The following is an 18,683-nucleotide window of genomic DNA, read 5'->3' as shown; positions in this document are numbered from 1 at the left end:
ATTACTTTGTTACATCATATAAACATGAAGATTTGATTCTCTATTTACTCATGCTGTAAAAAGAAAGTTTTAAAGTGTTTAGGCCTACCTGAAAATGTAAATGCACTAGCCTAATGTAATGCTGGAGAAAAATTAAGACAAATGATACTGCATCCTTGCCACAAACTGCAGCTTGTACAAAATTCACTTTAGTTATTATGCTGTGAATACGTGTGTTAAACCTCCTCTGTGTATGCACAATTTATGTTGAATGCAACATGAATCATTTTAATAGACCAAGCAAAAAGTCCCCAAAGTCAATTTTCAAATTATGAACCTTGGAACAGAATATAACAACAATGAACAACAAATAGTTCGGATTTTATTCTGAACTACAAATGAACCATTAAAGGTACAGTATACTCATTCAGAAAAACATTTCCTCCTTATCACCACAATGGTTAAAAAGCATAGCAAGAATCTTTTTTAAAGGTCAGCTCTAAATTTCCTGGTTTTCTGTACATTATTAAGAGGGACATTCATGAAAGCTGATGCCGTGAGGATTTTAACATCTATTGTGAGGCCTCTGGTTAGATTCTGTCTCTGATGTGCCATGTAACCTTGAGAAATTATTTTGTAAATCTGGTTTCAATGCTTTAGAAATCAGGAATCTGTTCACAATTACTGCTTAATGAATGGCTTGGCTGCAGAGGAGTCATTTCAGAGCAATGCCTTTTCATTGCCCAGTTGCATCTGCCTAGTGCTACCAGGACACAGCAAAGGTGGTAACAGATGAGCTTCTTCTAAACATTGATAAGTAAATAAAATGTAAGACAAAGGAAGAGACAGTGTTTTATAATCATCTAAAACCTGGACATGATAGGTGAGGCCAGCTGTCAGTTTAAAAAAGTATCTGCAGCCCTGGCCCAAAGAGTACTGTGTGTTTATGCTCTTTGTAAGTTCAACAGAATTCATCCACTCATGAAGAAGTGCTGCAGAAAGAGGCTGTCCTCAGTGATTAGGACTAATTCAGGCACCTAAACTTTACATTACTGCTACACTGAGCACTGCACTTCAGAATATGAATCCTCAAAAATCTTTCCTTAACTTCTGGAAGAACTTAAAATTCCGAAAGACATAAACTTCTGCAAATCAATTTCCATGGTAACTTACATGCTTGGCTTTGCCCATCTTTGGAATTCAATTAGTTGTACTATTTCTAAATACATAAACCTTACAGGGCATGCAAGGGGTGGTTTGTTTAACTGAGCCTTACTTGGTAAATGCTCTTAGATACAGCCTACTGAGTTGGGATGCTCTGGGAGATAGCATGCTTGTACATCCTCCTGGTTTTTAATCATAATGCTTAATGGGAGATCTGTATCTCTGTGTGTGTGTGCTTAAAAGGATTTGAATTAGCATCCTTAGTTTTGGAGGTGAATGTTCAGAGCAAAGCATAATTGTATCTGAAAGAACCTCTCTGTTCTTTTGCTTAAAATGTCTAAGTAGTCTCTCAACTGGAGACAGAAAAGATGGTGCTGTTCATTTGGGGTGTTCTAGACTTTGCTTCTTGATTTATGCAAGAAGCATGAGTAGGACTGAAGCAGCTTAGTTATCATGTGGGGATTTGGAAAGAAAATCATATTTCTTGTGTCTGACTTCATTTGCTCAAGTGAGAGTGTTATGGGCACTGATCATAGTTTGACCTGGCACTTTTGATGAGGGTCAGGGATACAAGCTAAATGCTCTGACAAGATCATCAGCAGCCTGAAAACACTGAAATTAATTTTGCATGGGCAGGATAGCTAAAAGGCTTTGTGGAAGAGTGCTCAAATACAAGGTGCTCAAATAGCTGTGCTTGGCATCTGATGGACCAAACACGGCACCTAACATGCCTGAGTTCTCTGGCATGTCTGTTCTTCTGTCAGGCTTAAGGGTGTTTGCCCAGTTTTTAGTTCTATATCATTACTCTTTTCAAACACAGTGAGGTACACACTGGCCAGAGGACAGGCTGTAATTAGTGTGTTTCACCAGGCTGCACAGAAGAGTCAGCCAGGTGTGGAGGAGACTGGTTGGTATTTATGAATGAATGTCATTATTTTGACAGGATGATGAATTAGCATGTCTAGCCTAAGTTAAAGTGGTTTCATGTGGTCTGGTCAGCACAGGAGCTTGCAGCTTGTGGCACCTTCAAAACGACATCATGTAGCTTGGAGACAAACAGAAGCAAACCAAAGTGGAAAAATGATCTGCTGAAAGTGACTCAATTCAGACCTTTAGATCCCATCCTTCTGCTGCTCTTGGTGCAATATTGAAATCTTAAATACGTTTACTTATTTAAAACAAATAATTTAAGTCCTTAACTGCCAAAAAAAAAAGCTATTCATAAAGGACAGATTTCTATTTTGATTCTTCAGCTAGCATTGCTATTATTAATTGAGCATCAGTGACCTCCAGAAGTTTAACCAAGATCACTACAATACTGCTTTGTGCACTCTACTGAATTCTAAGAGACAGTCTGAGCATTGAAGAATTTATACTAGTGAAGAGGAAAAATGGATCAGCAATTCATAGATTTTAGCGAAAACCAAATCAGCAGGAAGATCAGAGAAGAAGCCCTGTGGTTTTGGCCAGACAATGAACCACCTGATTATTGTTGCAGTCCTGTGCAACATGTGCCAGGTGCCCTGCTTTAGCAGGGCGTTTGGGATAGATATCTCCAGAGGTCCCTTCCAAACCTTACCATTCTGTGATTTTATTCTCTGGTGCATGAGAACTTCTGTAACTGCTGGAGATAAGGAAACAGATCTTACGAGAAAAAACAACTGCAAAATTCCTTTCTTTTCTATTTCTTGTAGATTATGAGATATAAAACTTATGGAAATGATGTGTGTGTATGGAAAGATGTTATTTATATTCCATAGAGTAACTGTTATTCCAATATAATGGCAGCCCCCTCTTTATTCCTCAGCATCATGCATTTTCTTCATTTTGTGATGTATTGTATGGCTTTCTGGTGTAACTACACTTTTAGCTCTTACTGAATAGAATTCATGTGTTGCCTTATAGAAAATTTGTTTCATAATTCATTAATTATTTACTATTACTTGACCTTACAGTACATGAAAAAAACTACCCCATAACTGTAATTTCAATTCTCTCTAGTGTGAAATCAATCACATTCCACATCTTTTATATTATTTAAAATGTGAATGATGAAATTTTCTTGTGCCTTTCTCCCAAGTTACTGAGAACTTTCAAACATTAGAGCATGGGAAATATGCAGGCTGTCCCCTGCAGACCTGAGTGAACTACTGGTTCTATTTGCAAACACTGCAAAACCATTTGCAATGAATGAGCTGTCCCTTTTTGTAAGTTCTGGTGCCTTTAACGACCAGCCCTATGTTAGAAAAATCTTCTTCACAGGATTAGTTTTCCTTTGTGTACAAGTAGCATTTAGATAAGGACTTAGCTTTTAATTAGTACTTGCTCCCTATCTCTACAACCTGATACCCAAATAATTTATGCTGATGATATTACAGAACAGATTTGATCTGTCCAGTTTCCAATGCTGGTGGGAGCTGTCTGGCAGTTGGATAACGGGAGAGTTCACTTCCAATATTTGTGTACCCTGTCCTGTGTGACTAAGGTGATGAGTATCATGTTTCTATTTACAATTCAGAAAGAGGTGATGGATGCTGTGGGAAGTGGCCCACTGCATACAAGAAAGTGATGATAGTTGTGTTGGTGGCACTGAGCTGCAGTTTATGATTGCTTTCACAAGTACCTTTTGAAAACACATGAGTAGATAAAAGAGAAGGAGAGATCAGTAATGCACTTGAGACTTGGAGGATAAGCTTGGGGTTTTATATTGTTTTTTTTTTTTTGAAAATCTGGAAGTATTATCATATACCAAACAGAGTTTTGAAATGGTGTTATGAAGAGATATCTTTGTGGAACAAATTACATTTGTACCTCAGCTGGCATAAGCGCTGATAAGTAAGACTTCTGTCCTTGCCAGAAAAATCTTACCTCTTATTATTAATTCCTTCTCCTTTCACCTGCATGTATGTCCATATATTTTTACTCTACAAGACAAAAATATGCTTTTATCACCAAAATATGCTTTTTTTCTCTATTGTTCTTTCAGTAGTAAATGCCAAAAATTATATATTCTAAAACATTTCCAGATTTCCATACTGTGTCTTATGCAAACTCCTTACTACTTTAGAAACATTTATAATCGTTAAGCAAAAGCCACTCCACCTATTCACATATACACTTCTGTGAAGATCGTTAAGATCAGACCCAACTGACGGTATTTAATTGTACTTAAATGACAAAAGCTTTTTAAGAACATAGGTTTTCATCACACCCGAGCATAGTTAGAAAAAAAGTTCTGAGTGTATGTAATATTACACAAGGAAATGAAATTAATTTTCTTGAAATATACGTTTGCAGTATACAGATGAGTTTGGGAAAAAATAGTCAAGTGAAAAGTATAATGCCATTTTCCTAAGCCACATTTGCTAAATGCAGACTTTTGCAAGGTCAGCAGTTATAGTGGAGTTGAGCAGAAATGGCTTCAGTGGCTTTAACTTTACCAGTGCCCTTGATGAGGTGCAGAGTTGTCAGTATTCTCGTAAAATTCCTCAGTGATGGCTTCTTCTGTTCTCTTTATTTCCTTAAGTGAACATCTGTCTAATTGTTCACCTCCATTGCTTTAGTGCTTTCCTCATGCTTTCTCTGTTTCCAGACAATAAACTTTATTTTCTTCATAAGAATTCAGTCTACGCAAGGGTATTAGGCAGCTTGTTTGCACCTTTTAATTTCTGGAAGTTTTCCAGAAGGGCTTTTTGCTGTAGTTCCAATGAGTTCATCAGTGAATCATGTAACATAATGCAGCTTTGTGTTTGGGTTTTTATCCGTTACCTTCTGTTTATAAACATCTGCTTGGAAATTTTCATTTTCATTTTTTTTGGGATATGTTTTACATTTTTGCATGTGGCATATGGGTAGGACATACAGGAGCTGCTATTTTTTCAGGTGTTCTGGTGGTACAGCTAGAATTTACCTTTAAGCTACTTGCTTAAACCCCCAAATTTTAAGGTAAAATATGTACCAGTTATTTAGCTATGTAACTCTATCTGCTAAAATCTGTTTAATAAATGAATGAGTTCATTAAAACATGTCACTAACACTTGTGGTTACAGGAATGCAAAAGGCACCTAGAAAGTTTTTCTGTCCAGTAGAGAGTGTGTTACTCACAAACTTAGCCTGTGGCTTCTCTTCATGCTCAGTTATTTGTCTTTGGTTTTGCTTCTTTTATGAAGGGGAAGGGCAGTCATGGATGTTTTTTCCTTCCTTATTTCCCCCTCCCTCCTACTATAAGGCTTTTAGATCAATCGTGCACACTATTCTTCAGGCAGATATTTAAAGTAAGTTATTATGCTTTGCTTGCTGCAGAGGCAGCACTTCCTTGATTTGTATGTGTATATGTATTTTGTACATATAGACAGACATATGTTTTGTATGTATGCATGTATTTTGTATGTATATACATGTATAAATGTAGGTAAGATGAGGGCTGCATGTCAGGAAGGAAGAGACAGCCTCTTCTCACTTGTGCCCTGTGATAGGACAAGGGGCAATGGATGTCAGCACATGAAGTTCCACCTCAACTTGAGGAAGAACTTCTTTACTGTAAGGGTGACAGAGCACTGGAACAGGCTCCCTAGAGAAGTTGTGGAGTCTCCTTCTCTGGAGACTTTCCAGCCCTGTCTGGATGCGTTCCTGTGTAACCTACACTAGATTCTATGCTCCTGCTCTGGCAGGGGGGTTGGACTTGAAGACCTCCAGAGGTCCCTTCCAACCCCTAACATCCTGTGATCCTGTATGTACAAATACTTGCAAGAAAAGAATTTTTAAGGCATGTTCTATCGTTGTTCATTGGCAAGTTTGATTTGGGAAAGAAGTATTATAGGAACTATAGTGAGAGATGACTGTCAAGTCTCCTGCTACATTGCTGCATGAAACAATTATTTTCTGGAGTACTTCTGTTATCTGGAGATCAAAATGTTATCAGAAAATTCATGTTTGTTTGGTAAAGGAAAATTTCAGAACTTTTCCCGTTGATGCTGCTTTAAAATAAGACACTTGGCTTTAGGCTTCTTTCATATTTGCACTAAAGCAATTTTAAACTTTTTTAATTGCTAGGACTATGAGACATAACATCATGACCTCTCCTGTCTGTGTCTGAATACCATCAGCTTTATGCAGCTGTAAAATACACAATGTAGACTTTGATCTCACTCTCTCTTTTTTATTTTTTTTGGCAACTCTGGAATTATGTTTTTGCTTATTTGTTTGGGTTTATATCTATATTGCTGATTACAAACAGAACAAAATGATTCCCAAAAAGGGCCACAGTGGTGCAGAATCTGAACTCCAGCCTTTGTGTTTATTTTGTTCAGATTTCCTTTGTCACCCAAAAAGAAGGTACAGGAAAACTTCTTCCTTTTGTGATCACAAATGAGGTGGCATAATGGCAGGTTTCCATATTCTAGTACTGTTCAGATGCACCTGCTATTTTCTAGTGCATGCAGAAAGACTTAATATTCTTCTTCAAGTCTATATTGTGTGCATGGAGTGTCTGTTAAGAACCTGATCCTGCCAACCCTTCTTTGTGCAAGAAATCTTTGCTAATGTGATTCCGTCCTTTTATTTTACTTTCTAAAATTACATACATAACAACATGTCTCAATGTCTCTTTTAGCTAGGGAATGTGAGCCATTGTAGAAACAATTTGTATATGTGTATATTCTGCAAGCTAGCTACATTATGTTGTTTAAAGCTAGGAGATCACAGCCATGAACTGCCAATTAAAATGCTTTCTATAGCTAATTATTCACTTCAGTGTCTTTCTTTGTCTTGTATATTTATTTGTACTTCTGCTAAGCATCCTAAAATTACTAATGATTAAAAAGGTGATTTAAACAATATTGATATTTGTATTTTCCTAGTAATAAGAGTTGGGGGAGAGAACTGTACCTGAAATCTATGGGCAACTTTTGATGTTCTTCATACCAGCTGCAATGCATTTTTAAACCTGCAGACGTCACTATGCTGCCAATTAATTGTGCTGCACTAAATGTTCATGCAGCACTTCTAAAATCTGTGTTGCTTCCATCCAGCAATTATAGCACTTTGTTTTTAATCTAAAACAATTTCAGAAGATTTATTTTAATATTCTTAGTTCATTTTGAACATTCCACTACAGGAAATAGTGTGCTTTCCTTGTAACTCCTATAAGCAATGTCCTAAGACTGTCTTTAATTATTAGTTATTGTTGTTTCAATGCAGATTTATGAACTATTTGTTTTGTGTCATATCACATACCATTTTTAAGCAGCATTTTTCAATCTGAACATAGCTTCCAGGAGGGCAAGCTGCCCAGAGCATCAGTGATCTCACAGTTATTACTTTGTGTCATATATAATCTTGTTTTTTTCCTGCAACAAATAAATCTTTGGGCCTCCCTGCACAAAAACATTTGTGGTTACAGTATAATAAAAATAAACCGTTTGTCGTGACTGCAGCTGACATTTATCAGCCTATTTGTGGGTGCTCTTTCTCTCTCGGTATAATACGGAACATAATTTGTCACTTTGTAAATACATTCCAGCCTAAATCCCTGCCAGCATCTGTTAGTGTTTGAAGGATTAATGCACTGCACAGTGCATGTCTGCACTTTCAGGCAACAACATAGCTTATGATTATGGATCATGAGAGAACAGGGAAAAAGGGTTCATTTTCTATTTACTTAAACATTGTTGCCCTTTTGACCATCGTGCTTTTCTCGTCTTGTATGTCAGCTGTAGTAGGGATGCAAACTTTTCCCTGGTGTGTAAAAACTGTGTGTGAAATCCTGGCTGTAGGTTTTATACGTTGGTGTGTGTGTAGCTGTACATCTTCAGTTTTAGGGATAACTGCCAATGATAATATTGTATTGCAATGAGTGTATTATTGGGTTAGTCTGTTTAGAAGTACTGTTTTTCCCTCCAGCCTCTGCCATTTCCAACAAATCCGTTACCCTATTTGCCTCCTATATTGCATATTTCTCACCAACTCATAAACTGGCTTTATTTAATCTTAAAAACTCCAAATTTGAGAAAGAGACAAAGTCTGTAGCTTCTAAATTGTCCCAATGCTGCTTGCTTTGTTGCTGTTTTTGAAAATATATTCTGCTATCACTTCAAATCTTGCAGAATGAAAAGAATTGAAAGCATTTGAATAGGAGGCTCTTCACAGTTGAGATACTGTTGCATGTTCCCAGGCTCCCTTGATTATTCTGTAAACACAAAGATATGTTTATTAGAATAGTAAACCATATACATGTAATATATTGCCGAGATTATCTGAGATTCCCCAAGATAAATTCAAATGAGCTTTATAGGAATGGGTGTTTGGAGACAGAAAGAAGTGATCTATATCCAGGGAAAGAAAAAAAAAAAATCCAGCTAAATGTAAGCTCCCAAGTAAATACCCACAGTTCATGTACTTTAAGAGCTAAACAAATACCCATTGCCAAAACCTACAGAAGATTTTCTTTCTCTTTTATTTTTTTAAATGCATGTAATTTTTTGTTATTGAAGCAGATGTGTACTGCCTGCAATGGAACCATGTGCATCCAGGAAAAATCAGGGACATTTGGAGACTACAAATTGAAGTATTCTGAAGTGATAGTCTAGTAATTTTTGTGTGTATGTTTTTGTACTCTCTGGTTAAGGAATAAATAATTTTTAAAATGTCCTCATGAGACTGACTTCTCCTACTCTTTTTAAGCATGATTTAGGATTGCTGTGGCATAGTTTATTCCTCTGAAGATACTAATTTCAGAAAGAAATGCAGATGTTTTTCCTTTCCCCTTTATAATTACCTTCAGAAGATAAAAAAGCCAGATTTACAGAGGTATTGATCTAGGACTTAACTGTGAAATAACATCACTTATTGCTGTGCTATTTATTACAGTGGATTTATTAAAAAAAAAATCTTAGAAAAGAAGCAGCCACAAAGAAATTAATAAGCCTGTTTTACATTTATTTTTGTGTATAGACATTTACTAATAGAAAGAGATACAGTTTTGAAAGTATTGGGAAATTTAAAATGACTGCTGCATGGCCAAGAAAGTCCTTTCATGTCCAAGCTGAATAGACAAAGTATACCTAGAGATTTTAGTCACGATGTTGTATTTGTGATATAGATCCTAAATTATAGGTAAATTAAGGATTTGGAAGACAGGAAAATATTGCAAAGAATAGTGATTTGTTTAAATGTGAGGACTAAATGCCAAGGTGGTGTATGGCATCCTCCAAAACTGAACTCCTTCATACCAGGTCTTCTTTATCACTCTTCTACATCTCTCATCTTCAGAATTTTCAGTGGCTCATTTGTTGCCCTTATACTAAATCTGTAGCTAAAGGAGGATCCAGACTTCTGTGCTTTTGAGCTCAACCATTCAGGTGTTTGTTCTAGACTACCATGTGTGGGGAGCTGCCACTGCAATTTCAAGACACTGATTTACAGTGCAATCCTACCGTAGCTAGAGGGCTTCAGATTTCTCTGAAAAGGCCTCTTACTGCTGTAAATTGTAATGATGCCAAAAAGATAAACATTGTTCTCTGCCAAGCAGCCATAAATACTGTGGAGAAGGGATAGAGGCAAGGAGGAAAATAATGACAATATAAATAATAAAAAAAATATTATTATTTATTTTTATTCATATTCATATTTTATGACGAAAGGTCCAAGGATTATCAGTAATCCAAGCAATTTGCAGAGTTATACTGACCCATTAGATGCTGTACATTTGACTTGAAAGAAGGCAATCCCTGCAGGAATTCTGTTTTTATGAAGAACAAGAAGATCTACTTACTCAAGCAGAAAGAATCAGGCTTTACAAAATCAGACTTGGGGAGGGGTCACACACAGCCTGAAAACAAGTTTGACAGGACTGAGCAAGATGAATAGTGGAAAAATTTACACCACTAGATTACAACCAAAAAACAGGTAAAAAAAATATGTTGGGAAAGAGTGAAACCAAATATTACTAAATAAATTTTCTTTCTAATGGAAGAAAATACTTTATATCTGACAATTAGTTCCAGCAATTCCCTTGTACATCACCAATGGGATATTAAAATATTTGATATTTAGGAAACTGGTTTGTGTAATGTATTTTCTTCTCTTGAATGAAGGTAGTGAAAATTTGAAAGAAATTGCTGATACTGGGGAGCATGGGGGGAAAAAACCTAGAAAAAATAGTGCAAAAATGTTCCACCAGGCTCTTCTCAGTGATGTCCAGTGGTAGGACAAGGGGAAATGGGTGCAAGCTGGAGCATAGGAGTTTCTTTTCCAACCTGAATGTTTCTGTGATTCTGTAAGCATAAGGAAAAAGTTTTTCACTCTCAGGGTGACAGAGCACTGGAATAGGCTGCCCAGTGAGGTTGTGGAGTCTCCTTCTCTGGAGACATTCAAAGCCCACCTGGATGCATTTCTGGATGCATGTATGTTGGATCACTTTTAAAGCAATCTAATTCGTCTGCTCCAATCAGTTCCGGGAGAAGTATCTGCACAGCACTCAAAGTGCGCAACAAGATGAGGCTGGCTTTACATAAATACACTTTTGCATGAAGTGCCAAATGTTGCCTACATTAGGGATAATAACACTTGCAGTCCTAATCCTGAGTGAAAGCCTTTTTCCCTATTAGGTGCCTCCATAAATAGTGCATGGCACTGGCTCTTGACTGTCATAAGTTATGTGTCAGATTGTCAGATGTGCTTCTAAAACATCCTCTACTTTGTGGCTTTGTATGGGCATTGCTTGTCATGCTTAGTTTTGGTTCTTTGTTTACCTATTTTAAGATAAATCTACAGACTTTTCATCATTCTTAATGCCAAATTCTTGTTTTTCTGAAGACTTGCTGTTGCTCACACTGTACACCAGAACTATTTGCATTTCAAGATGCGATCACCAAGATTCTTCTTTATTTTCAGTTCCTCAAAATCAGATTTTTTGTTGTGCTTTCTGTTCAGTTTTGAGCTAAGGACCTTTAAATATCCAAGATATATACATGGTACTTTTTGAAAGCAGAATTATCCAGTGAATTATCCAGTGTCCACTATGATACATTTCAAATAGGCCCTTACAAAGTGACTTGTACTTACATAAAAGACAGGGGCTACAGCATATTTATTAAGACTCTTCAACTCTGTATGAAACTGGAGCAGTCAGAAGTAATGGTGTCTGCTGAAAGATTCTTTATCATATGAATTTACTTTTAGTCATCTATTATTTATTTCAGCTATTTTATATGCCATTATAATAAATATTATGACAGAGAAAGCTTTTATGCTTCAACTTATTGTACTGCTCTTCACTTCCTTGCAATCCTTCAGGAAAATGTAGCTATGCTTTACCTATATTTAACATAAATCATCACTTACATTTGAATGAAAAATTCACTATGAAAAAAGGCTCCTTCTTCAATACCAAGACACAAATGCACAATCATGTTTACTGCCAAACTACTCTACCAAGCAGTGTTCATTTCTAAACAGTTTTTAAGCTGTAAAGTGAATACATTGCATATAGTGAAATTGCTTGCTTTCTGGATGTTTTCACTTTCTTGTTAGTTTCTGGCTCAATAAGCATTTTTCTAGCATGAGTGCAAAACAGAACCAATTGCACTTAAGCATTTTTAATATTTTTACTACAGTAAAACTGTAAGTACAGCTTACATACAAAACTAAACAAACTGTTTGCTAATGGTTTTTAGAGTAATGAAATTTACCTGGAGATGTTGATAAAATGCTGTTAGAACTGGGCATAAAATGGTGAAGTAAAACATAAAGTTTTTTTCTGTGCACCTTTCAAAATGTTATTCTCTTTGTTTAGAAGAGGACTTGTTAGGAACCAGAGAATGATCCACCTTCAGCTGTTTCTTCGAAGAGAGGATGTCGATGCCTTGAACTGCTCTTTGGACTTGGAATACAAAAAGCACTGTTTCAGTGAATACAAGTGTGCTCCATCCCAAAAGCACTTTTTCAGTTGGTTCTAGCTGACTTGTTTGCACAAGGTAACAGAATCACACAGAATCATAGAATCTTAGGGGTTGGAAGGGGCCTCGAAAGGTCATCCAGTCCAACTCCCTTGCCAGAGCAGGATCACCTAGAGTAGGTCACACAGAAATGCATCCAGGCAGGCTTGGAGTGTCTCCAGAGATGGAGGCTCCACAACCCCTCTGGGCAGCCTGTTCCAGAGCTCTGTCACCCTGACAGTGAAAATGTTTTTCCATATGCTTACATGGAACTTCCTCTGCTCCAGCTTGCACCCATTGCTCCTTGTCCTATCATTGGACATCACTGAGCAGAGCCTGGCCCTGTCATCCTGCCATTCGTCTTTCACATCTTTACAAATATGAATGAGGTCACTCCTCAGTCTCCTCCAAGCTAAAGAGCCCCAACTTCCTCAGCCTTTCCTCAGAAGGGAGATGTTCCTCTGTCTTCACCATCTTTGTGGCTCTGCGCTGGACTCTTTCAAGCAGTAACTACTGGAACAATTCTCCACAGCTGCAAACCCAGCTACAACCCCATCCCTCTACAAATCTAATTTAAAGCTCCATCAATGAGCCCTGATAATTCTTGTCCTAGAACCCTTTTCTCCCTGCCAGATCAGCATCTCCCACATGTTACCATCAAGCCTGGTGTCTTATAAAACCTTCTGAGCACTGCTGCTCTGCCAACATGCTGTGGGCATGGTCCAGCTCTGGATGCTGATCTTCGAGGCTGATCTGTAATCTCTGTCAGTGGACAGCAGAAACCTCTCCACCTCTTGTACCTGTTCTCCTTTTAGCCATTCTGCAAAGCTGGTCTGAGCCTTGTCTCAAAGATCTGTAGCAAGGGGACCAGCTCGTTTTTCACGTACTCCCAATAGCACTGACTAGTAATGATCCTGTGATTTATCAATGAGCTCTTTATTTTGCACTCATTATGGTTTTTAGTTTCTCCTTATAAAGTGTAATTGAAAATGAAGCAGTAGAGGGAACATAAATATCATTTGTGGATTTAATTTTAAAAACGTTGGGGTTTTATACCCTAGTGTGTTGAGTTTCCAATGTCAGCTTTAAGACTGTCTTCTGTATTTGGGAAAGTGACAAGTCCCATTTAAGATTGCACAACATAAAATGAGGCATAATTCAGTGCTGAAAGTATGTGAAGTGAAATGGTGAGAGACATCAGCATAATACAATTATGACACATTAGATCAGGATTTGCAGCATACCATTAACAATCACTTTTGACTGTGGATTACAATTACAGTTTCAAGGCCTTTTAGCAAAAGTGTATGGTTTTTTTTTTTTTTGGTTGGTTTAGTTGTTCTTTTTTGTTGTTGTTATTGTTGGTTTTCTTTTGTTTATTTCAATTTTTGTTCAAAAACAAAACATGTTTTCTTCTGAAAACACCGTAATATGTGCTATCTTATTGAAGTTATAGAGAAGGAGGGAAAACATAACAAAGGTAATACTGAGTTACTGTGAAAAAACAAACTAAAAACCTACTTGTGGTTGATTGGGGATATTACATTATTGAGAACATACCATACAAGTGTATTGCCTTGTTCATGGCATTTTTAACAGCAATTGTGACATAGAAGTGAGGGTGGGAAAATTTGGAATGAAAATAATTTGATACTAAAGGGGCTAGCGTGTCACATTCTCAAGCTGTAGCAGGAATTGATGGCCTACAAAATAGCTCTGTGGAGTGAGAGGTGCTTGAATCTCAGTTGGCAAGGGAGAATTTGAAACAGAAAAGTTGGGGAACTTGCCTAAGCTCAAGGTATGCAAACTGTTTCCTTCTCAGTTACTGGTTTTTGCAAGCCTTGAGAAGCTGAAGTGGCAGGTTCTGATCTGAGTGCTTTGGATGTCACCTGTTCCAGTTTCTCTTAGGAGGAAAACAACAAATGTGTGTCTCTGTGGTCTGTATGTACCTTGTGTATCTGTGAAGGAAATATAAACTTCTACCATCAGGCTTTAAGAATGGAAAAGCAGGGGAAAGTTGAGGGGAAAATAATAAAAAATGCCATTTGCTTTTGTTGTTTTATTCAGTTGCAAAATTTACTAACCCTATGGGTTGTTTCCTTCTTCATTTTTCAGGTAATCTTAGATTCCTGAATTTCTTTAACAAATTTCTTTAGCAAATGTTGTCTTTTTTTGTAACACCTTTTCTGTGTAGCAAAGCTAAAAGAAGGAAAGGTGAAGTAGTGTTAATTTTTTTGAAATAAATAATCTTACTCGCTGAATAAAATGGAGTATGAATAGGAAGATGGTTTCACAACATTGGTGGAACTGGTGCAGAAGAAACATAATTATAGCTTGCATTTGCTATCTGACAGTCAGCCATTTATCACTTTCCATAATTTATTTATGATTTTTAAACTTTGACTTTTAAATTTTCAATATATTAATCCACAGATCCAGGTCAATCCTAGTCTCTTTTTATTTCTTAAAGTAGTTTGGAGGCAGCATACTTTTCTTTTGGACTTGAAATACACAGACACCACTCTTCTGTTTGTGGAACTAGTAGCAGGAGCCAAGAGGAACAGCAGAGTATAATCATAAGGACTTGAATCTGTGTCCCCGAGAGGACAGTAGCTAACAGTTTGTGGTACAGTCTGTTGAACTACTTGATGATTTTTTTTTCTACTCCCTTCATATCCCTGTATTTGTAGCATTGTTGTCCTTTTACACTTGGGAGAGACAGGGAAATGTTTCAACTGAGGAAAGCAGAAGCAAAATAAACCCAACTGTGCACACTGCTTCTCTATTAAGGAAACAGCTTTGAACTGCAAAGCTGAAGAAAAGTTGTTATGGAGCTCTACTGCATAATGCAAGGCAACAAGTCTTTCTCAAGTCTCTGGCCATCAAACAGAAGAAAATATTTACCCAGTGGGGCAAAATGAATTCCAGAATGATGTGCATCTTGTGAAGGTGAAAAAACTGATAAAAAAGTCTGGTTTAGCGTTTTGAAACTCCATCAGTTGATACTTCCTATGGGAGCTGAACCTATCGAAGTTTTGGTTGTATTTATTTTGCTATCCTGATAAATCTGAGTGGAAAAAGGAATTTGAGTGACATTCTGTTTAAGCCGAACCTGTAAGGTAATTGCAGTGGGCAAAATGGATGCTGGCAAAATAGAAAACAGATGTAGGGAGAAAAGTACCAAATATAATGAAACACAGAGAGCAGATGAATTGCTTGAACTTGGGAGACAATGGGAGTAGTCTTCTTGGCTTCCTTTTACAATTGTGTGCATGTTGCTTTCTTCTTGCTCCTCCAGAAATGCTCACTGTATAACCTTGCAATCACAGTAAATGCCCTGTTGCACCATGGTGCAAAGCTCCTATCATCTCTCCACTCAAATACTGCATGGTAGCACTGTATCTACTCCACCTATTTCTTACTCTTTCTTTTGGCAGTGCTAACTTCAGGTCTGAACCATGACCCTTATACATAGGTGTAGGTAGCATATTGGAATTACATGAAGTGTCCCACTAATTTTGTTGTTGTTGTTGTTGTTGAATAAGCAAAACAAAGTGGACTGAAAGGTGACATGTTTGTATTTGGGTTTTTGCTAGCTTCCTTTTCTGTACCAGTGAGTTCATGTGGTGTTGGGCAGCAGTGAGTCCAGAAGTGAGGGTGAGCACAAATACACAAGTTCATAATTCCTTAGGAGACCTGTGTGACTCACACATTTGGACCATTGGTATTTTGCAGGTGATCATAGTGTTTGTGGAAGAGCTAAAGACAATAGTTGGATGCTGCAGCACAGACACACAGCTGCAGTCAATGGAAAGCTTGTTCAGAACTGTGGCTTAAAAGAACCCCAGTCCACTTGATTGTGTGATGACTTTCATTTTAGCAGTTGCAACGAAACCAGATGTTTGGTTCATTTTGTTCTGAGATGTGGAATGTAAATGTTTCAAAAGATATAGGAACAGGGATCTTAAAGCTGAAAATATTGCAGAGTTGTTTTGCTGGTGCCCAAGGTAAACACCTTCAGATTAGCCTGTCATTTTGTGGGACTGAAGTCCTTTTGGGTGAAAAGTTGGTTTTAACTACATCCACTATTTCTTTAGGGGATATTATGCACTGGAAAACTCTCACTGTTTGAAAAACTGTGTAGGCTGCTCAGTTGTTTTCTGTACTTATTTTATACTGTCCGTGCAAGACAGATTGTTTTGGATTAGTGTCTGCAAGTTTGAATTTAGCTGTTTTTTATAGAGTATCTACTGAGTATTTTTCTGTTGGTGTGGTATGTAAAAAATGGCCTGCATTAAGCATAATGCTTACTCCACTTTTTATTCCCGAGTTACATAAGTTTCACCAGCAAAATGGAAGAAAAAAGACACCATATTAACCTTAACACCACCTTGTGTGGATTGATTGTACTATATGAAGCTATGTGGAACAGAGTGTATGTTTTTAGCAGAACCACAAAATTGCAATGCTACTTTTGGCACTAAGCGTTGTAGCCCTCCATTCTTTTTGATGATTTGTGTTCACTTTGGGGTTGTAATGTTAAACAAGGGAATCAGACAAGTTTCATAACATGCTTAGTGTAACGTGATACTGTGAACTAAACTTGCTGTTATTTATCTTTTTTTTCCTTTTTCATATTTTCTCTTGTTCCAGCATAAAGCCAAGGTAGAAGCAATGACCTTAGACCTTGCTTCACTTCAGAGTGTGCAGCACTTTGCTGAAGCATTCAAATCCAAGAATGTGTAAGTACTCAGAAAATAATTTCTTGTTATTTTAATGTCTTTATCAGCTGAGCACAGTTGGCTGAGTTCACCATGGTTGGACTGATCAGCAACTACAGCTAGTGAATAATCTTTTCTCAGGATTTTTTTTTTAATATGAATTCAAGATCATTTGTTTTAGTCTTAAAAAAAGAAATAATTACAGATCTCTTATTATTCCATGTGTAGCCCCAGTTTTAAAGTGAGCATTGATACCCCTGTGGCTGTTGAAAAAAAGGCCCAAAGCGAACTGCCTCAAAAACAATTCAAACAACTTTTATCAGTTTTGCAGTGGTTTGGAAGAGGTCAGGGATGGGCAATTAGTGTGCTTCTTGTCTTACTTCCTCTTCTAACTTTCCCTCTCTCTCTTTATTTTTAAAATATTAAAATGAAATAGCCCTATGAGCCTGAAAGCTCCATTTTTCCAGGCCTGTATCTGGAAGAATCCATAATTTAAAATAAATTAAAAAAAAAAAAAAGTGGGGGGGGGGTGGGTAAGAGAGGCTGATAATGACATCAGTTAACAACTGACAAATTTATATGGAGGTAATTAGGTTAGGTTCCAAATGGTTTGTTTAATTTAGCTTTAGCAGAACAATAAATCTCTGAATTGAAGAAATTATTTGAAATCTTTAAGTGCCAGCTCTTGACAATGATTTCCACATTTAGTGTTTTTATCCAGTTTGACCCATTGATTGTTGTGAGCATTCAAACTTATTTCTGTAACACATGTACATCTTACTGTACTTCTCAAGAGAATATGGCCTGTTAGACAGCTTTGAAAATACATTGTCATAGGAAAAATATATAACAAAGAATAGTTTTTCACTTTTGAAATGCTGCCAAAGCTAAATCTCACGTGGATAGACAGATGACATTTAGTCCTTATAGGTCTTTTAGATTCAAAGAATTGTCAAAACTGACTTCTAACACAAGTTCCTTTACTGCCAAAAATCCTTGCAACAATATTTCCTTATTATATATCATTTATTAAAACTTTCTTGAAATAGAAAGACAAATGCTTGCAATATTGCTGCTTTAATACTAAGTCAGTTTCATAATATAAGAACAATGAGTGTTTGAATTTAGCTTCTTCATGGTTCCAATATGCTACAAAAACTATGTGATGTAGTGAAAAGTTAAAACTACTCTTCTTCCAAGTGCAACTTTTAGCTTGATTTGTGTGTTGCAGATCATATCATGGTTATCCTAGCTAGTCCTTTAGGTATGCATTCTTATAAATCCTTAGAAGTCAACATACTCAAATAAAATTTTATCAGGAAACATTAAAAATGAGAGGATACAGAATCAGTAAAAATACAGAATGAGTGAAACCTAGTTTGCTATTGTTGGCATACATTGTTTTACCATTGTAGGTCAGTGAAGCTATGTTGCCAGTGATGGGCAGGTTTTACTAATGTTTGGCTCTCAGTTTATTTGAAAAAAAATGTGCAGTAATAGGCAGCATTTATAGCCTCTGCCTTGCCTTCAGATATTTCTGTCTTGGATCTGTGTTCAGATATATTTTTGCCTGGCAGGGCTATTCCAAGCATTATAGGAAAGTCTAAGGTCTGTATCTGCTGTGAGACTTGTGGGGTTTTGACCAAAATTCCCAGTTTTATTTTGTTTAAAGTCTGAGCCTGGATGGAAACCAGACTCCACACAGTGCCTACAGCATTAGATCTTTTATCTGATACAGATACAGAAGACTTATCTTACAATCATCAGCACTGGCAGGAGAATGGACAGGAAGACCTACTAGGTCTTCCTGGCTCTGATTTCGTGTAATTTAGCTATGTCTGGATATGGTCAGAAAAGCAATTTATGTGAGAAGCATCCTATTACT

At 36.9% G+C, this 18,683-nt stretch overlaps 1 protein-coding gene across 1 annotated transcript in view; it reads left to right on the top strand.

The window, feature by feature from the left end:
• The window catches only part of WWOX (WW domain containing oxidoreductase), a 508,073-nt gene that overhangs the window by 82,436 nt on the left and 406,954 nt on the right, over positions 1-18,683 (top strand). The window contains exon 6 of the mRNA XM_054389829.1: positions 16,731-16,819. Coding sequence (XP_054245804.1) covers positions 16,731-16,819 — 89 coding nt within the window. The remainder of the gene's footprint in view (positions 1-16,730; positions 16,820-18,683) is intronic.

Source organism: Indicator indicator, chromosome 19 (genome assembly GCF_027791375.1).
Source record: "Indicator indicator isolate 239-I01 chromosome 19, UM_Iind_1.1, whole genome shotgun sequence".
NCBI classification, from domain to species: Eukaryota; Metazoa; Chordata; class Aves; order Piciformes; family Indicatoridae; genus Indicator; species Indicator indicator.
Note: the sequence above shows the minus strand (reverse complement) of the source record. Positions and strands in the feature narration are given on the sequence as shown.